At 42.0% G+C, this 21786-nt stretch overlaps 1 protein-coding gene across 4 annotated transcripts in view; it reads right to left on the reverse strand.

Annotated features, from left to right (window-relative positions):
• Positions 1 to 21786, reverse strand: part of RASA2 (RAS p21 protein activator 2) — an 88980-nt gene that overhangs the window by 21323 nt on the left and 45871 nt on the right. For 2 of the 4 annotated variants that reach the window (XM_025208445.1, XM_025208446.1), the window contains 7 exons: positions 13473 to 13556; positions 10358 to 10430; positions 7963 to 8039; positions 6344 to 6442; positions 5429 to 5585; positions 3604 to 3752; positions 1053 to 1167 (listed from right to left, as the gene is read on the reverse strand). In XM_025208445.1, the coding sequence (XP_025064230.1) occupies positions 1053 to 1167; positions 3604 to 3752; positions 5429 to 5585; positions 6344 to 6442; positions 7963 to 8039; positions 10358 to 10430; positions 13473 to 13556 (754 nt within the window). Of the gene's footprint in view, positions 1 to 1052; positions 1168 to 3603; positions 3753 to 5428; positions 5586 to 6343; positions 6443 to 7962; positions 8040 to 10357; positions 10465 to 13472; positions 13557 to 21786 lie in introns of all 4 variants that reach the window. The other 2 variants (XM_025208448.1, XM_025208449.1) reach the window with 1 other exon arrangement.

Below are 21786 nucleotides of genomic sequence, written 5' to 3' on the forward strand. Positions count from 1 at the left end.
TATCTGCAGTGACTCCTATGGTGTGAAAGAGAGAACAACTGCCTCTGATAAGCAATTAAGTTTTAAAAAGTATGTAAATATGTATTTTACAGTATGTAAAATATACTGTATTTGCTAACAAATCAATAAAAACAACTCAGCATACATACTATTGTAATTCCCTACTACAGTACTGTACTTAGTATTTTCTTTATATAAGAGTTAGGGCTGTCAAACGATTAAAAAAATTGATCGCAAATAGTTGCGCGATTAAAAATATTAGTTGCAATTAATCGTGATTTTAAATTGCACAGCTAAAAACTCAAAATTATGCACAGAAAAACTAAAAAATTATGCAAATTTATGCAGGTACTTTGTATGGTTGGGGGTGTCTGTGGAGGAAATTTGTGAAGGTGTGGTGGGCTGTGGGTATGTGTGTGAGGTTTGGAACTGGGGGGGAGGGAGGAGGCAGGCCCTGCACGATCTGGCAGGATGTGGGGTACTGTGCATCAGAAGTGAGAAGAAGCAGCAGGGCTGGGGGGGGGCTGTGGTTTGGGAGTGAGGGGCAGAGCACAGGCATATCACTGCCCCCCACTATCGTATTACCCCTCCTCAAAGGGGTCCTCTTTTTCTGAAACTGGAAATTTGGTAACCTTACAGGAATGCAGCCCAGTGGTGTGTAGAGCAGGATCCAGCAGGTAAGTGTGTGGAGGAGAAGGGGCAGGGGGGCAGATTGAGGCCCCCAAGGTGAGGGAGGGAGTGGGGCAAGGGTGTATGGGGCCTCGGGGCGGATCATGGGATGGAGCTGCAGGCAGCTTGTCCAGGGGCACGGGAGGGGGGGCAGGGAGGGGAGGAGGCAGGCAGGTGCGGCTCCCCATCACTGTGCGCAGCCCTGGAGGTGGCATGGGGGGCATGTGCCCCATTCGGCGGCAGAAATGGCAGTGGAGCGGAGCGCAGGCTCCAAAAAAATTAATGCAAGAACCAATTAACATGTTAATCGCACACATTAAAGAAATAAAAGTACATATAAATAAGAAAAATAACCCAATGTCTTATCCAACAAACTACCATACCTCATCCAAAATAGGTTTTAATGTAACTTTCAGGTAGTGCTTTCCCACTATTTTCATCATCTCATCTACACATCGAGTAGCTAAAGTGTTTCCTCTAAAAATTGTGTTTGCTTCTCTGTAACAAGAAAAGTGACATTTTCAAACTATATCAAGCAATAAAGCCTAAGCAACATAAGAAATAAGTCTGATGAGTATTTAAAATGTTGTTACATAAATCCATCTTTAGATAACCTTAAAAAAAAAAAGAGTTACATACTAGAACTAAATTTCTCATTTTGCAGGATAACCATGAACAGGAAAGACATGCAGTAAGAAAATAAAAAATGAACAAGCAAACAAATGTCATTATAGCAGTCTGAAACAAATTTCAGCTGTAGCTACAAGGTTGGATCCTATAGAACAGTGGGAACAACCCTTTTTTTTTTTCTTTAAAAACGTGAGCTTACTAGTTCCAGCCAGTAAATATTTAATCTAAATTATTTACTGGCTATAGCTGCTGATTATTAGATAGCTATACATGCAGTTATAAGGAATTTCTTCTAGTTTTGGAAAAGGATAGGTATATAATTGCATCAGTGTAATAAGGAGGGGCGACTTCCTGCTTAGGAACACTTCAGCCGATCTAGTGCAACTATTTAGTCGTCCGTCCATTTCTAACAAAAAGTAACAGAGCCAGAGCATGGCTATTTGTCCCAGAATTAAACTGTGCAAATTACTGTGGTTTAGATAGAGACAGACAGACAAAAATGGCAACACCACAGTAAGGCCTTCCCTCTCTTTTACAGCAGTGCAAGTATTTTATCTATCCAATCTCTGATAACTCCAGCTTTGACTGTGGACAGGAATTGATTTCTAGGAAATCTGCAGCACTCAAAAATGTGGCACGGGGGGGAGGGGTGGAGGGAGCTGCTCCCTTGCTCCGCACATGGCAATAAGGTTGTCTCTGTTGGCAGAGGGGTGAGGGGAATGCTCTCCACTACCCCATCCCTGTGGTTGAACCAGCTGTTTCCATTTGGGCTTTGGCAACAGGAAGAGCTGCCATATTCCCCACAGGAAGAGCAGTTGTTCCCAGGGTTCCTGAGAGTCAGGGAGCAGTTCTGGCTGTTGCTTCTGCCTTGCAAGGGCTGGGGCTGTTCTCCCTCACCCCTGCCATCCCCAATGTCTCTTTAACAGTCCTAGGGAGTTCTAGGACTCTTCAAAGGGTGGCAGGAAACCCTGCTGCCCACTGAACAGCACCAGGGAACCCCGATACTGTTCACAGGATGGGAGGAATGCCTAGGGGGTGGAAGTGGTGAGGAGCCCTGGTCCCTACAGGGTGTCCCAGTGCTGTTCAAAAGGAAGGAGTCAATACCAGGGCTTGACTAGTCTTGGTACTGTTTCAGGGCTTGGAGGCAGGGTCCCAGCAGGGCTCCCTGACAGCTCCCCACTGGCTGGGCCATCAAGTAGCCAGAGTTCTCCCTCCCTTCCTCCTCTAAGGAAAGGGAAGGGAGAGTAAAGGACTGTGGGATACAAGTGTCCTAGGGATCACGAGAGAAGTGTAGGCATTATAGGTGGCACTAGAAAACTTCTGTCTCCAGAGAAGTTGGTGTTTAGAAGAGAATTATTGTGTGGAAGAGCTCATTTTCTTCCACAAGAAACCTCATTTAATCACCTGTACACTAGCTTTTTGTGACAGGAAAAATATGTTTTTCTGGCACAAATGTAATGCCTGTCTGTGGCTTTAATTCATTTCAAATTGAACTGATAAATCCCAATGGAAATCACAGTAAGTAAGTAAGTAAGTAACATTTTACATAACAAACTGCAGTTAAAAATATTTTAATGTGCTGAAGTATAAGCTAGATTTTCTCATTCTATGCAAAGCTAGAATAAGTAGGCTTTGCTAGGGCCTGCTTTGTGGTGATATAACCTATTCTGTATTCTTCAGTTCTAGAGGACAACAAAACATCTTGAAAAATCACTTTCTCTGTGCTGTGAGAAGTGCAGACCTACAGACCATGCAGGTGATCCTTCCAGGGTAGACACTAGCACTGTATGGAAGAGCACTGTACCACAGTGCAGTTTAAGATGCACAGGAAAGTGCAGAAACCACCCATGTGGAATATCCCTACATAGGCAGAAAATGGCAACCTGCCTTTTAGGTCAGTCATAAGCACTCAGAGAAGAAGGATTGTATCCTAAGAAGTTTTTTGGAAGTCAAATTTCAGACTAGTGATTGGCAAAATTTAGAGAGAGTGGTCAAATCAGTTCTTAAAACAGAAAAATGTTGTGTGATGTAAAACAGTTCTAACAAGCTAACTACATTCCACATAGAAAGAGCTACAGCCAGCCTATCAAAACCAGCCTGTCAAATGTAGCTCTCTGAATGGAACTCCGAACTTCAGCTAGAGTAATATTACAAATGCAGCAATATAGAATTAAATGACCAATGAATGCCAACTATCAACTGAGGCAGCGAAAGCTAGCACACATTAATCAACATTTTGTCTCATAATGGACCAAAACTAGAAACGAGGTAAGTCTAAGTAAATTATGGAAAAGCAAAACATACTGGGTGTCCTTCAAGTCTAGTTCTGCCACTCCAGTGACAAATGAAACTAGCTTCTGGTGGTGCAGCAACAACCTTACAAGAGGCAAAACAACATCATATTTATCTCGACACACTTCACCTAAGATGCAGGCAGCAGATGCAGAAATTGGCTGTAACAAAGAAAGGGAAAACCAAGACAAAAATAATTAAGCATACCATTGGAAAAGAGTATGTCAATCAAACTTAACAAGACTGAAGACACAACTATTGTTTGTGAGAAGCTTAGCTATATGTATTGGTTGAGAGAATGAGATTGGTAATTTCTTCACAGAAATACGTTATTGAGAATTGACACTTACTGAGATAAGTCATTAAATATCAATTAATTTAAATTTAAATTCAATGTCCATTCAATAATATTTTCAAAAGGTCATATAGTTTCATAGTTGGTAGGGTCAGACGGGACCTGAGCAGATCATCAAGTCCAACCCCCTGCCATGGGCAGGAAAGAGTGATATCTAGCCTGAATCTACTCTCCATCAACTTATGGCCGTTATTCCTTGCTACTCCTGGTAGTGCTCGGGGGAACAGGGACTCTCCCATTGCCTGCTGGTCCCCCTTGGTCAGTTTATAGACGGCCACCAGGTCCCCTCTCAGCCTTCTCTTGTGAAGGCTGAACAGGTTCAGGTCCCGTAGCCCCTCCTCGTAGGGCCTGCCTTGCTGCCCCCTGATCATGCGAGTGGCCCTCCTCTGCACCCTCTCAATGCTGTCCACATTCCTCCTGAAGTGCGGTGCCCAGAACTGGATGCAGTACTCCAACTGCAGCCTGACCAATGTCGCATAGAGGGGGAGGATCATCTCCTTGGACCTGCTCGTGATGCATCTATGGATGCATGACAAGCTGCGGTTAGCCTTCCTGACCGCATCCCCACATTGTCGGGCCATATTCATCTTGGAGTCAATAATGACTCCAAGATCCTTTTCTGCCTCTGTGCTGATAAAAAGGGACTTCCCCAGCCTGTAGGTATGCTGCTGGTTCTTCCTCTAAGTTCTAAGAGACGCTATATCTTAGGAGCATTTTTTCACTCTATAACAGACCACATGCCAATCAGAAATGGATCTCATCATCACAATACTCCTTTCAGTAGGAAGTGCTGTCTTTACTTTATAGAAGGGAAACTGAGGCATAATCAAGATTAATTAATTCCAAATCCAATATCACAAGGAAATGTGTTAGCTAAACACACAAAGTCCCAACCCAGTAACCTATAAACTAGACTAGGGATTCTCAATGACTAGCCTGTGGCTCAGCCCCTGACATCTGGGTCATCAGGCCTGTAGGGTTCCCAAGGGCCTAAAAATTTAGTGGCAGGGGAGCAATGTTACTGCTCCCATGGTGCCAAATTTCCAGGACTATGGGGAGCCTGGCAGGCTGGATACTGTGGCCTTGTGTACTGGACTGGGTGTGCACTGTGGTGTGGGGCCCAATTCTAACACATGGGGCCTGATTCTAACATATGCCATCATTGGCTGGTCCTCAGTTTCCTCTCTTGCTCCAGGTAGAAAATAAACTGGCGATAGCTCCACACCTGGCAGAGACTACTTTATTTCTTCCTTTCTGTAGGATCAGCAATAGTGATCAGTAATTGGGGAATGGGTAAGTAAAGGCAGGGAAGCATTAAGACTCTCCCATTTAACAGGAGCTGAAGTCATGACCGTAGCCTCTTCATCCATCATGATTCAAGGTAGCCTACTGGAAGCAGAGTAAGAGTTCTGTGCATCTTTGAGATGCATAATAGGTCAAAGCCCAAAGTGGGTTGTTTTAAAAAAAAATGCTCAAACTTACCTGAACATCTGGCGATTTTAGCAGCAAATTTCTTAAAGAAGTATAATCCTCAGATGGAAGTACGCAGTCTTCAGTATAGCAAATATTTAGCCGAAGTGAACCCAGCTCATCTGTTTTAGAAGACTTGTTTCCATTTTCTCTTGGTTGTAATAAGTACCTGAAGGCAACAGGGCAAAATATTGTGTTTAAAGTTACTGTTTCAGTAACTTGATTAATACTGAAGTATGGTAAGATGACAGTCAAGTAGCCCAGGACATATTAACTCAGCCAGAATCCAATAACGCTGCCAATAACTTAAACAAAATTACCACACAAAACAAAACAACCCCCTCCAAACCTAGAAGTAGGACATGGGAAAAAAAGATGATAATTTCCATTTAGACAAATGCAACAACAACAAAACAACAAAACATAGCATTTGATGCATCTACAGTACATAAACAGCCAGGCAGGGCCGGGGGGTGGGGGAAGGATGTGTGACCTGTTGTTGTCTGCTCTTTACGCCATGCTGCACTGCTTTTCCCACTGCAGCACTGGGGGACAAATTTAAAGCTGTCCCCTCAATGGTTAGATTCTATACATGGAAAAGTATAGTTAATTTATAATTTTCCATGTACAGAATTTAATTTTTGGTGGTGTATGACAACTTAAAATTAAGAGTATTCTTGGATTTGGGTAATATGGTATAATATTTTAATATTTTTATATTATTCTCTCTCTCATACAAACACATGGAATTTTCCCCTCCCTTCTAGCCCTCCCCTTTTCCCCAAATGACTTTGTCTTTTTTCCCATAAAACATTTACAGACAAAAAAAGAGCATGTATTTAAGTATCTATTATCTGCTACAAATATGCCTTCTATTTATGGGACATCAGTTTAGCATTGAATATTCCTTGTTCCATCCTTTCTTACCATGCTTGGAAGGAATCATTTCTTAACACTTTAACAGGAACTTTAATTTCTCCCAGAAAGACATCTTGTATTAGGTTTCCATTGTTCCATAAATCAACCCTGAAAATATAATGCACACTGTTCTTAATTTTCTGGAAACAGTAAATATAAAAAACCTCATATATTTCAAGGCAGTTAATGATTTGCAGCACTAATTCAGCATGCATAAATACTAAAAAAGGTTAGAATTCTCACAGCAATCCAATTAAAAATCAATAGGAATTCAAACATATGTCCTATTAAATCCTTAAAGCAGCCTGGGAAAAATTTAGATGGTGAAAGTTAGAATAACAACTCAATAAAAGAGGCGATATTTGTTGATATATGTATATTTTAAATACCCCCCCCCCAATAAAGTGAATTATGTTTCTGTATTTCTCTCTCAAGTGCTTATAGTGAATGTTTACCCAAATATTTTGATAACTCTACTTTCCTGTTAAAATTGGGCACACTGCAATAGCACATTAATACATGCATTTATTTTCTCAATGATGGCTCATGTTTAAAACCTAAAAAGGTGTCACAACCCCACAACATGCATCTTTGTTGAATTATTTCCTTCTTACCTCTGACATTTCTGTTACACAGCAGATATGTTAAGAAGAACAAAAAAATTAATGCTATATTTGCTAGGCCATAACTGCTTTTCTAAATACACTTGCATCTATAATGGAATTGACAATCTCTTAACTGGCTAATTAAGAGATGCTTATAGATTTTGAAAACAGAATCAGAAGTGCACAAACAGTGAATACTTAAGTGACTGCTCAAATTAAACCCCAAATAGTGCCTTTGTTATCTGATATAAAATGCACACCAGCCACCAAATTACTATTTTCATTTTTTTATTGGGCATGCAGTCATGTGCAAAAGTAATGGGCTGACTGGATGTCTCCAAGATTCTCTAATTATACAACACAAATACAGGTTGACTAATGCAAAGTGTGCAGCAAGAGAAGGGGAAACAAGGTGTACAGGTGCTCCTTATATCTGCTGGAAGAAGCTTTGATATATATTCCCCAGTATATAATACCAGATACTAGTAGGCACACAGGAGAGACTAGTCCCTGCCTATTCTCTCAAAAAAGCATGATTCCAGGAGACAGTATATTGCTACCATGTGGGCTACATGAGTTCTTTGTACTCATCTCAATATTCTGCCAGATTTCTTGATGTGTGCATTGAGAGAAAGGGGTGTATTTGTATTTTTTTAGACGGATACAAGACATTTTGAATTTATCACCAGGTATATTTATGGTAGCAGTTGCATTTTTGGGGGGGAAGAGAGATTTTTTTTTGTTTTCTGTATGAAAGGAATACTATTCACTTGCAGGAACACAGTTTAAGGACGCCATTAAGACAGCTTACCTTGTGGAATGTTAAGTCTAAGCAAAAATTCAGGGACATACACTGAATTGTTTTTTGTTTTGTTTTGTTTTTTAACTTGGAAGAATCTTACTTAGAAACCCGAACAATAATTTTCTGCTTTCACACTATGGCATAACATTTCTTTGTTTGGTTATAAACATTTTTATGCAGGTTGTACAAATGTCAATTCAATATATTAACAGGGAACCCACCTGACTTCCAGCTTCTCAATATCCTCTTCTTCCACCTGAAACTGTGACTTTTTGGTATAACTACTGGACCTGGTTACCTGTAAGTAAAATTTCCCACTGAGTATTTTTTCTTCTCCTTTTAATAAACATTACATGCCTTCCATGTCTATTATAAGAGTGAGTGGCCCCTTTAAGAGGGAACAGGTCCAGTTTGCCTGACTGCTCACAAAAAGGAAGACACTTGGCTTCTATGAAAATCCAAGCAGCAGGTGAGGAAAAAAAAAGAAACAAAGGAGAAGCAGAACAGAGCTGGAGAGGAGAGTTAGGGTCCCCAAGAAAGCTGCAGAAGATCTGAAGGAACAGTCTGTTGAGACAGGAAGCAGCTGTGACAGGGAACTGATGAGAGTTTCCCAAGGTGATCTGCATTAGCCCTAAGAGAGCAGTAATTAGCATCTCAACATATTGAGAAGAAGCAATAAGTCCACTGTTCCCATTGCCATCAGTCTACCATTTTAAGCTTAATTTTAGAACCTCCTCCCTCTCCTCCTGATTATGTACTTCACTTGCTGCATTCTTAGCTGAACTCCAATAAACCATGTAGCATTCTAATTGTAACATAGCTTTGTAATCATCTTCCTTACAAAAACTTACTTTACAGAAAAATTTAACTGGGGTCTCTAAAAAGTTAAAAAATGAGACCTAAAAAACCCCCATGGATCTAATTTTGCAAGCATCCCAAAATATTACAGTATATAAAGCTTGCAGGATCAAAACTATATGAACACAGAAAGTTATGGTACATACGGAAGCATTAGAAAGCATCCTCCTATTGTATTATTGATTTTAAAAATTGTCCAATACTTTTGAATGGTGGGATAACTAAAAATAAATTATACATATTTTACTGGCTATGATCTACCACAATATAATATGAAAGGTAAAATGGAGAGGGAAAACAACAGAATGCAGCTCTCCTGAATAGTCAAATTTTGGCCCAAAGCACCAAAGTCTAGGTAGACTGACTTCATATGGGAGGTTTTGCAGTGATCAGAGGGGAAAAATTCCCATTTTTTAATCCTCCTAGAAATGTGATGAAGCAGAAGCAACAAATCACAGGTTGCTGCTCCCACATATACCATTTGCCAACTGTACTGCCTGCTGGGACTTCCACATGTGTGTAACTGGGCTGTCAAAATGCATTCCACAATAACATATTTTCACAGGAAAATAGCACTGTAACTCAGCCCAACTTTGATTTTACTTCAATGCACTGCAGTGTGCAAATGGGAAGTCCACACTTTTTAACTCAGACATACAGTACTGGTAAGCTACTGTAACTCCATTAATAAGTAACCATTATGTGACTCCGCAACTCTACAAAGGCTATTTTTATTTTAAGGATCACATTCTAATACAAGGCAGAAAATGTTCTTAAACACTTTTATAAAAACATATACACCTGGGCATCCAGATCTTGGTTAATGCAAGGAGTGTTTTCTGATTGGCATTAATTTCATGTAAGTAAGATTGCTAATGCCATTTCTGTACTATAGCCTGTATTGCAGAAGCAAAATAATTAAGCCTCTTATGCCTTTGAAAAGAAAGAGCTCCAGATATTTATTCTGGTTAGTTTTCTGTTGTCAGCTCAAGATATGGGATACTTTCATTTAAATGTGTAAACATAGATTTTTTTTGCTGTTCCTTATCACCATCAGGTTTACTTGGTTTTAACTAGAAACCCTCTACTCCTTGTAATGCAATCAAATATTCTAAGAAATAATATGCCTCTAGCAATGCATCTTAACCCTGAACTTGAAAACTCTGATATTCTAAACCTAGAACTCTTTAGCAGAACTGCCAATTTTGTTATGTGAAAAGGTAAGGTAAGTAAAAAAAATACTTATTTGCACTTATATCAGGTTTTAGCAAGCAAAAGCAAAAGCATGACTTTTATTTTACCTGGGGAATGATTTAAGGCACCTCTCACCAATATGTTACTCTAATAATTATGCACAATAATAAAAAAAAACAGACCCAACCAAGCAGCAACTCAGTTGCCAAACATTCTGAAAGATGCTCAAAATTAAAGGCCATGGTTCAATCTGTACTAAAACTTCTACCAATGGCAACAGAGGCTGTAAACAGTGATCCAGGATAGCGCTCCCCTTATGTTTGTGATTATGAAAAAAGGGCCTCTTAACTGAAGAGGACTGCAGGTTTGCAGGTCCAGTGTTACAAATAAAGAGGGGTTTTTGTTTTAAATGTAGTAAGGAATATCTGTATTTGCTTCAGAGCTGCCTGCGCTGAGTATTGCTATGCATCTCTTTCAAAAAAGGTAAGTTCAAAAGTTGCATAACACAAGACAAAAGCACAACACATGAATAAAGAGTTGTATTTTGACAGAAAAATTAGTTACCTCAAAATAAAATGTTTCATTAAACTGTGGATTACTCGTTTTCTTCTTTACTTTTGTCTTCTTTTGGTCATTCCTGTTCCAATGTGGTACAATTTTACCATATAGAACTTAAAACACACAATTATAAAAGACATTCTATTATCAAAAAGGGGCCTTGCATTTAGCTATAAGTATAGTGCACAGTTTATATATGTAAAAAACCCTCTAAACTATTTAATGAGGTTATCTGAAGTAAAAAAGAAAATATTTAAAAGAAAGTTAATTCACCTTCATAGCATAAGTTAAACAGTTTTCTTCAATATACTTTATACATGCACTTATTTAGCTTGCAGTTTATGTTTAGGTCACAAATATGCTTGACAGACATGGAAGGAAAATAATACAAAAGAAAGATTTTCTAATGCAGATTTTAAATCTGTATACATTGTTTTATGAAACGTACACAAGGGCTGGTTTCTAAGCAGATACACTTTTGCTACAGTTAGATAAGTTTCACCAAAATACTGAGAACTTCTCAAAAAATACAAATGCTTTGCTAAAACTACCCCATGGTAGAGAGATTTTAAATAAAACTTTCCAAAGTTTCTCATTTGTCTCTCTTGCTGTTGATTCTTGCTCATCTCCCTTTTCTGTTAATCCAGAAGATACCTTGTTTTGCTTTCAAGTAACTTTAACAGCTATCTGAGCCCATAGAAAAGGTGTAAAAATATATGTGGTATATACAGCAAATCACAGAGATCCTTAGACTAAATTATCTTTATTGGCTAAGTAAAAATTGTTGATAGGGGAAAAGCAGAAGCTATTAAAGAGATAATATCTAAACTATTATAGATTATATTTAAACCTAAATCAGTGTTTCTACACTGATATAAGTTTGCATAGAACAAGTATAACAGTCAAAAGCTGAAGAGGAAAAACGTTCCATCTCTGAATGCAACCAGAATTCAAGATGTGTTATTCCTATGAATAGTGCTCTCTTGCTTGCACAGTCTATTGGTGCATGTGTCCTGATAACCAAGACTGCAGATCTGTCACCAGGAATGTTTTAGTATAAAAGTTTCAATGCCACAGTTACAAAGGATGGTAACCCTAACCTGCTGTTACTCAGTTACCTTAGAATTCAATCACAGTTTAGTACAGCAAAACAGAGCAGTTGGTAATTAAATGGACATCATCTTGAAAACTCCAGTTACTGTAAGTAATTTCTTCTTTCAGTCACTGCTAATATTTTTATACCAAGCTTCACTCTGACTAATTCCAAAGTGATCTTACACTGTGGGTATTTGTGTATCATGTAAATACCAACAATAAAACAACTCAGTTGAAGAAAGAATGTACTCCTGACACTTCCCCTAAGATGTAATATCCAGTAAAGGTGTGAACAGAAATCCAGATGTTAACTTTACCAATGTCAGATATGGGAGTGTCTCTCAGAGAAGGGTTACTTTTGCCTTCTGCCTTAGCCCTCTAAGACATATTAAAATCCACCCCCTAAACTTTAGATAAAAATAGGGGAACCTTTCATTCCCTTGACAAAAAATAAAAAGCATTTAAGACAAAAGAGCTAAATTTGTCTTGGTTTTCCTAGTATTATTTTTAAGTAAAACATTCCCAACTAGGTGGAGTTGCAGACACTTTGGAGAATAGAATTAGTGTTCAGAAAAACCTTAATAAACTGGAAAATTGTCCAAAAATGAATCTAATGAAGTTTAATAAGGACAAATACAAAGTCCTGTACTTAGGACAGAACCAACACAATGCACTAATAGGAAATGGAGATAGACTGGCTAGACTTCAGCGCTACAGACAAGAACCTGGAGATAATAAGGGAATGCAAGATGTATACAAGTCAGTGTGAATTTTTTGCAAAAACAAGTCAATAACATATTAGAGTCTTATCAACTGGAGAGTTAACTAAGTCAAGGAAAGTGCTTATTTCACTATTCAGGACTGGTGAGGCCTCACCATGGAGTTGTGTGTCCAGTTTTGCGTACTGAACTTCAATAAAGATGTGGATAAACTGAAAAAGTCCACAGAAAACTAAACAAGTGATTGGGTGCCTGGGAAATGACTTAAGACAACAAGTTGGAAGAAGTGTAATTATTTAAGTCTGGAAAAGAGAAGACTTGGAGAGGACGGGATGAATTTAACAAGTCTACAAATACCTAAAATAGTAGTCATAAAGAATATGGTGATAAACTATTTTCTGTGGCTACAGGGGACAGGACAAGAAATAACTCTTAGGGCATTTATACAAGTGCCCTGGGAATGGGGGTGTGTGTTAGAGTGGCTCTGAGAGCCACTCTAATTAAAATGCCCAGAGCATCTTATGTATCAGCATCCTTGCACTTCAAAATGGTGGTGGGGGCACTTTATTTAAAGCTCATTTGACAAGCTTTAGATAAAGTGCCCCCGCTGCCATTTTGTAGTGTGGAGATGCTGATGCATGAGATGCTGGAGGCTGCTGGAGTGTGGTAATTACCATACTCCAGCAGACTTGATTAATTGAGCCTGCTCTGACACGCCGTAATTACAGCACGTCGAAGCAGCCTCACTGCTTGTGTATAGGTGCTCTCAATTTGCAAGAAGTTGGATATTAGAAGAACTTTCTAACTATGAGAGTGGTTAAACATGGGGCCAGATTACCTAGAGATGTTGTTGAACCTTCAGTCTTGGAAGATTAAAAACTGGCTACACAAACATTTCTCTAGGATGGTTTAAACAAGGATGATCCTAATTTGAGCAGGGAACAGATAACTTTGAGGTCCCTTCCAGCCCTATTTTCCAGTCCATGATAAGGACTGCAAGAGTCAAATGTAAGAACTTTGAAAGGAAAGGAGTAGGAAACCAAGGGGAAGGGTAGCAAGGCATTCTTTGCTTAGATAGAACACTCTTGAGTCTGAAGCCCACAGAGGTCAGATGAAAGAATGAGGAGAGTCTCCAATAATGTACAACATCTTTTAAAATTGAGATTATTCTGACAGTAAAAGAAAAAGAAAAACCTGCACACATTCTATCATTGTTTAATTACTATAAATGTTTGACCCATTTTCTTCAGTCTCTTTTCTAATTTAAAAAGATTTAGATACATTCACAAAATATTTCAAGACATTACCTGGAAGGACCCACGAGAGAGACAGTTGCATAAGGGTCACAATTCTGTCCATTTATAAGAGGCAACCCATGGCATTCCTTTATTCTAAAACAAAACAGAGAAACAGAGTTAACACATCCATCTTTAAATTCATTGACATTTTAAAGCAATTCTTTCTTTTATGCTTGATTTAGAGCATCTTCTTTTCTGTTAAAGTTAATGTAAGGCAAAATACTGTTTCCCCACAAAAATAATTAATGTCTGAAGCATGTTGGGTTACACACTTATCGCTTCTTGGCCTCTTGTGGGCTCAGATCAAATGTGTACCCACACTAGCTACACACAGAATACTGGCATCAATCCAGTTTGAAAGCATACTGCTAGATGATGTTCAGAAGCAAAATTTATACCAAAGCATGTTTGTGTGTTGTAAGCCCTCTTGGAAGGGTATAGATACCATGAACAGACAAGGTTCTTTGGGCAAATGTGCTATCTTTTTTAGACCAATAGTTGGAAAAACTGTTCTTAGCAAGCTTTTGGGCACAAATACCCTTCTTCATGCATAGGGAGAGTCTGTTGTTGTTTTGTTCTCCTGAATGGAATAGAAGTCAATATTGGACCAGATTACCTAGAGATACCACCATTGGACCAATACTGGCTTCTATTCCACTGAGGAGAACACAAAACAACAGCAGACTCTCCCTATGCTTGAAGAAGGGTGTTTGTGTCTGAAAGCTTGCTAAGAAGAGTTTTTCCAACTATTTAGTTGGTCTAAAAAAGATAGCACATTTGCCCAAAGAACCTTGTCTGCCTATGTCCTTAGGCTAACACAGCTACAACCAACACCTCCAAAACATAGATACCATGAAAGTATTCAAGTAGCAGTTGTGTGAAAAGCCAGACAAGGCGATGCACTGAACGTTACTATGAATAAAAGCCTATAAGCCTACATATTACTAGTTAAACTGACTTATGAAAGACAAAAGGACTTATCAATGGGTCTCATCTACAATGAGCCATTGACTTCTTACCAAAGCCACTTGAAAAGGTTAAAATATTGGGGGGGGGGAGAGAGAGAGAGAGAACTAGTTTAGCTGGACCAATCAATTCACAAAGGTCAAACTATACTGGAATTATAAATATGATTTAAATAGAAGTTTAGAATTTAATTCTATTGTGGTTTGTTTTATCCACATTACTGGGCAGATTAAAAACAAACAAACAACCCCCACCTAAAACACAGCCTCCAAACCCTTTCAAATATGGTATGGACTTAAAGAGAGAGAGAGAGAACTAGTTTAGCTGGACCAATCAATTCACAAAGGTCAAACTATACTGGAATTATAAATATGATTTAAATAGAAGTTTAGAATTTAATTCTATTGTGGTTTGTTTTATCCACATTACTGGGCAGATTAAAAACAAACAAACAACCCCCACCTAAAACACAGCCTCCAAACCCTTTCAAATATGGTATGGACTTAACACTAGACTGCTCCTTTAAGACAACTAGTGGTAGTTTCTTTCAGTGGGAGGTCCCACTGATACTGATGCTAGATCCTCAGCTGGTAAAGGTGAGGCAGTTCCATGAATGTCAACATTTCTCTAGAACAGTGATTTTCAACCAGGGTGGTACGAGATCCTTTTAAGGGTAATCCAAGGGGTGTCTTGCATCTAAAAGGTTGAGAACCACTGCTTTAGAAATTCTGGCAATAGCATCAGTTGGACCAACTCCTTTACATCTATTTACAGTGTGTAGTATTCACTTTTAGCTTCACTTTTCCTAATGTATATGTGGAGCCATTTCTGCTGGTTCATAAATGGGAAGCATAGGGTCCTGGATCATCTCCCTTGAAAATGCTGGCTTTGGTCATCATGCTCTCTTGAGCACAGTAACAAGACTTCAGTTCCCACAGATAAGCTCAAGATGGCTCTGCACCCTTTCTAACTTCAGAAAGCAGCAACACGTTAATATTAGCATAACCTGAATCAGTTTTGGACACCAGAGTCGATAGACAAATAACTGCTATTACTGCACCTCACCACTAGTATGGCAGGGGAGCTGGTAATGGCTTGTTTGTCTTCAACACAGCTACCCAGGATGAAGCTAACAGGACCTACAGTCACAGAATTTACAACCACATACACGGGTATCATTTGCATAGTTACTCCACTAGCCTGAAGAGAACTCTATGCTAGACTAGCAAGACTCTGGCTGGTGTAGGACAAGTATATTGTACGGCTAACTCTACACTTACACCAGTTTAAAGACATTCCATCATTTTTGCAAGTAATCTACATGTAACTGTCATTACTGCAAACTGAAGGATATACGTGCACAGCAGCATAGTTAGATATTATGTCTCCTAAGAAAAATGAGTGAAAGCTTAAGTTAAAAGAGGACCTAAGTGAACGTGAAAAATGGGCAAACTGAATGATCAGTGCAGCGTTATATGGAATACGTTTACTAAAGACTTAGAGCTGGTTATTATTTCAAATGAAGAGGCATGATCCAGGCTCTTCAGGTGCTCATTGTGTCAAATGCTTCAAGTTGCACAGTTTAATCATCAACCTCATGTTCAATACTTGTTCTTTCTGTAGATAACGAAGAGCTCTTATTTTATGTACATTTCTCTAGCCTTACATTTGTTTAGTATTTTAGATTTTAAGCTCATCATTAACCTCAATCTGCCCAAGTGGGCACAGAGCCTAGCAAATTTTGGTGCTATTACAATGTATATGATAGAAGCACTGGTGATGGATTATGGCCAAATTCCACATACACCAAGATTTGCTATTTTGTCACTGCAGGCACCTCTTGAGCCTGGGTACCTGCTGAAAAACACCCTGCAGACCTTGTGGGGGAGGGAGCAGGGAACAAGTTTTCAACACTAATTGCAGCATATACTTTACTTTGCCAGCAGGCTGAGTAGCTGTTGAACAGTTTGACTCTAAACATGCTTGTTTCTATGTTAAGAGACATGAACTCCTATGGAAAAAATGGTATGCAATAAGGGTAACACAGCAAATGATACAGGACATTCTTAATATTAGACACTGCAAAAGTCAGGAATTTCTTTTAGAGGGTGCTTGAAGGGAAAAAAAAACAACCAGTGAAGCCTACCTGTAATGGAAGAAAGGGATGTTGGTTTGAAGTTTTTTGATTATTTTTAAAAGATTAGAGTATTTGAGAGAGAAATAAAAATTTGTTTGTCAACCAGAATGTAACCTTGTTTCTCGTTCAAATTAATCCAGTCCTCAAAACTTATTACAGATGATGCAATACGTAAGCACAGATGTTTTCCTACAGCTGAATGGCTTTTTCAAATGAGTGTTCCAGGTCTTCCCTTCAAACTCCTGCCCTTTTGTCATATTTTGTATCATACTCAATACCAGACCACCACCCCTCCTGGTCTCCCAACCCACTGCACTATGCTTCATTTTTGTTGTCCTTTTTTAACCTTTTCAGATTTTCTTTACCCCAAAGAGCAACTGCAAGAATCAACTTCTCTTTTCTGATCACACTGTCAAAAGTTTTTGTCCAAAGAGGCTGTGTCCAGATGAGCAAGCACATGCCTGTTGTGGCATCTCAAAGCAGCTTGAGATGCCACAGGAGGCACACCACGAATGAAAAAATGTTCCCTGTGCTGCATATTTGCAGCACGGACTCTAAATTTGATACCAGGAAATCCTGGTATCAAAAGAAAACACCTGGGAAAAAAGTGGCATAGAGTGCACACCTGGAGGCAACCAGAGGCTGGGTCCTCCAAGGAGACACTCTAACACCTGGCTAGAGTGTCTCTATACCTGCTGCATGCCCCTGCTGCTCCAGCACGCAGCCTCAGCATGGTGGGGGAAACAGAAGTGGGGTAAAGCTGGCAGCAGGGGCTCAGACCCAGGCTCCGTCCCCAGTAAACAGCAACATGGGGGTAAGAGGACAGTGGGGGGTTTGTGGGTGAGTGTGGGGGGGGTGTTGGTGTGGTGGGGCTAAGGGGAGGCCTCCTCATGCCTGCCCCCCTCACCCCTCTGCAGACACAGACCCTAGAGCTGGCAGCAGCAGCTAGCTGGGCCATCGGGGTGCTCACGGCCTGCTGCAGGTACAGCCCCGTGGTGGCGCGGCACTGCCTGAGACCCAGGGGCTACACATGGTGAACGGAGCTGGCCTGGCCCGCTGGCATCCGCCTTCAGATAAGACTAGGGTGGCTCCTCCCACAACTCAGGGGTCCTGGTACTGGATGCAGAAGCCATGTACCATTGGGCCAGGCACATGGAAGCCTGGCCTCGACTCATGGCATGCAGCTCCTGCGTTCAGTGCAGGGACCCCTGAGTGGTGGTAGGAGCATCCTGGTCCTGTCCAAAGATGTGGGCCAGTGGGCTGGCCTGGCTCTGTTTGTCATGTGCAGCCCCTGGGTCTCAGGCAGGGCTGTACTACCATGGGGCTGTGCCTGCCATGAGCACCCAGAGGGTCATAAGTGCCTTGACAGGCCAGCTGGCTGCTGCTGCCAGCACCAGGGTCTGTGCACCTTAGTGGGATGAGGTTGGGCAGGCACGTGGCAGTCCCCCCAAAACTCCCATACTCATCTGCAAACCCCACATCCTTACATTACCCATGCCCCCCTCACAAATCCCATGGGGCTGTGCCTACAGCAGGCCATGAGTGCCCTGATGGCCCGCAAAGCTGCTGCTGCCAGCACCGGGGGCTATGCACTGCAGAGGTGTAGTGGCCCCCCTCAACCCCTCCCACCTACACACCCTACATCCCCCAACCCCCACCACACCTCTTACACCCTGTGTGCTTAGCTGCCAGACAGGATGGGACCTACTGGCAGGAGCTGTGGCTGCAGGGGCTGTCCCCACAGCCTGGTTAGCAAAGGGGGCAGAAGGAGGCAGGAGGAGCTCTGATTTTTCTATGATAAAATAAATTCTAAATATCTGTATGCTTTTGGGTTTGCTTTTGGTTTTTTTTATTACAATAATAGAGGTACTGGTAGGCTTCCAAATTGCTTTACAATTCTAAATATAATCAATAAAACATTGCCTGACTGGGATTTTTGATCAGAGAATTTTGAATTTTTAAACAGGGAACACCAGGATTCCTGTTAGTGAGGCAAGTGGTAGGACCCAGACAGAGGAGCCTGACCAGGGCTGGCATCAGGGAGCCAGCTAGAGTGCAGATGAAGTGGCTGAGCTCCTGGCCATTTGGGGCCAGAAGGACATGGTTCAACAGTTCAAAGTGGGCCACCACAATAGCTGTCCAGATGGCAGAGCAGAGGCACACATTGCAGCAGTGCTACATGAAGGCCAGACGTGCAGCCACAGCCCACTGGCAACTGGCCCAGAGGTGCAGGTGGCTCTGCTGCAGTACCCATCCCAGAGCCCAGGCAGCTGTGTGGTCCCTGTCCAGGTCTGGCAAGCATGCAGACATGGGGCTGCAGGTCCAAGGGAACAGATGCTGTTACAGGTGGCAGCAGGTCAAAGCCAGGCAGCAGCCCTCACTGCCAGACTGCTGCAGTGGGTAGAGAGTGCAGGGGCCACTCTAGGTTATTGCTGCTGTAGCAGCTCAGCTGATACAGGGGGCTAGTGTCCCCATATATCAACTGGCCAGGCCTCAGAAGCTCCTGTCTATTTGTAACACTAATACCATGGACCCTAATGCCCACCTGGCTAACTAGTACCCCTTGAGGAGCTAATGAGTGAGTGGTACAACTAAATTCTTGGGACAACTAATGAAAAAAACAGGATAGGAGTGTTGTCTGGGTCAAAGGGTCAAAACGTGAAAATAAGTGCGCCTGAGGGGGACACCGAGCAGAGCTCCCTCCCGGCCGCACCCACCCGCCTCAGAGGCATCCAAGGAGCCAGTGAATGCCACCCACTGGTGCTCTGCCCGGAAACAGGCATGGACAAATGAGCGGAAAGCGGCCCGCAGTCTCCAGGCACTTTCCCGGCCAGAGCCTCCTTCCTGGTCAAGTACAGGACCCAGTTGGCCAGGGCCATGAGGAGGCTGACCAGGAGGTCCCGGGACTTGGTGGGGCCGCAGATGGGGTGACCAAAACCTAAAAGGGTGGGGGGTGAAATTCAACCAGAATCTGAGGAGTTTGTTTTGGAGATGGAGGTGCAGTGCCTGACGCCTGGTGCACTTGAGGGTCATACGCACCTGGGTACTCAGAAGCTCCTGAGGGCAAGTGGCCCCGAGTTGCTCACCAGGGCAGCTTTTTATACTGCTGGGGCCAACACAGGTGCTTGCTCCAGCCTCCAGTTCCTCCTGGCTACAGATTCAGGAGGAGCTGGGCAGGGTCAATTTGCCCCAAGTGGCACAATTTGCCCCATACCAGAAACTTCAATTCTTTTAATGCAGTTTTGTGATTCTCATCCCTCACTCCAAGTTTCAGAGAAACAAAGAACAAGAATTCCATCATCTTATTGGACACCAGCATAGTACTTTGGAAGGACCAGAACCTGTAGATCTGCTGTACCAATCTGTCCCTTGAGCTAACAATGCAAACAAAGCAATGCTATGCTGCTATCTTTTCTGTGGATTAGCAGGAGAGAAGTGAGACAACTTGTTCTCTGAAATTCACAGATACTTGGTTATAAACAGAGAAATGGAGAAACCTATTGTTCCATTCCCAGCTCTGCAGGGACACAGACATAGAAAATCACTGAACCTTCTGCCTAGTCCCTCAAAATTTGAAGCTTTCTGCACCATTCCCACCCCCCAACTGTCCAAGTTCAGATTCTTCCCCAACCCTTCTAATTGAAATCCCATTCTCTATTCTTCAAGCTCCACACCAATTCCAGCATTTCCATGCAAGTGCAAGTTTCCTCTTCTACCCCTTCTCTCTTCCAGTCCTTGCCAGTTCTCACTCCCACTTTAACCAGACCCCTCCTCTATCATCCTGAAGTTATAGTTCCCTTGATCTGCCTGTCCTAGCTTCCTTGCCCTCCTCCAGTCACAATCTGAAGTATACCATGTTGGTCTCTAGGGATAGCATGTGTGTGCTGTCCTGTCAACAGTAGGACATGCAAAGAGCTAAATTAAGAGTTTTTAGAAGCCAAAAATCCCCCAAAAGTTTCTATGAATAATGTAAAGCCTAAAACTTGGGCAATTTTCCCCATAGACCAGGGACAGGCAATTATTTTGGCTGGAGGGCCACTTAACGGAGTTTTGGTGAGCTGTCAAGGGCTGCAAGGGTAATTTTGACAGGTACCCCACCCCCTGGTTGCCATCTTGGGATCAGAAGTCCTGCTTCTAATCCTTGACGTTTGCCAACAAAAGTCCCTCCCCTTGCCCCTGGAAGTACTCCTTTTGGAAAGAGGGATTTGTCATCTTGGAACTCAAAAAAAACAAATCATAGACTTATGAAAAAAACAAAAACAAAACAAATCAGACATCTATTCTAACATATTTTATTTCAAAAAGTATTTTTGTCCTTATTTACATATATTTGTGTATTGTATATAGAGCAGATTGCAAAATAGCTCAAAATAAAGTCCTACTCTTGTATACTGTATGTATGGGATGTGATTGGGGGGGCTGGATGTGTGTGGGGGTGTGTGATTGTGTGTGTGGGAGGGTATGGGTATGGTGTGTGTGTGGGACCCTGTGGCAGGGCACTGTTGGTGCCTGCCACTTTAAGGACTGAAGCCAAGCAGCCAGCAGGTGCCTGATTAAGGCAGCCATTTTAGATTCAGGGTTCCTTATATAAGCAGGGCATTCTGCTATTGACTGGAGGTACAGCAACATTATCTGGCTGTAAGGCTTTATGGAACACTTTGGAGGTAAGGAAGGAGCTATAGGGGATGGTCAGGAGGCTCCTGGTCCTGGGCATGATCTAAAACTGCACCCTGCCGAGAGTGGGTGGCCTGGTGGGGCTCTCAGCAGTGCGGGAGACCCCAGGAAATGCCAGGCCAGTTACCACCCCAGTGAAAGGTGGGTCGGGGCACCTTAACTCCAGCTCCCACAACCGGGTGGGTTACCCCCTTGTAGAGTCTGGAAGGTAGACCCCAGCGAGAGAGTGGGGCCATAGAATCAGAAACCTGTCTTGACATCCCCCTGACTAGTCAATGCTGGGGCCAGGACCAGAAGAGTCGAAGGGCCAGAGGCCACCGTGAGGGATGCCCAGAGCTGAGGGCCTGGGGTTCCGACTGGCCTGGAGGTGGGCCAGGGCCAGTGTAGCCAAAGGTCCCAGGGGGAGCACACCCATAAGGGGGAAGCAGCTCAGGGAGCTATGCAGCCTAGAATGAAGGTAGAATAGGCTGCCTGAATGGAGGGATCCAGGTGGGGTTCAAACAGTAGGATTCTGGGGCCCAGAGTGGGGCCAGTGACTGTAAGAAC

This window comes from Alligator sinensis, unplaced genomic scaffold (assembly GCF_000455745.1).
Source record: "Alligator sinensis unplaced genomic scaffold, ASM45574v1 scaffold846_1, whole genome shotgun sequence".
NCBI classification, from domain to species: Eukaryota; Metazoa; Chordata; order Crocodylia; family Alligatoridae; genus Alligator; species Alligator sinensis.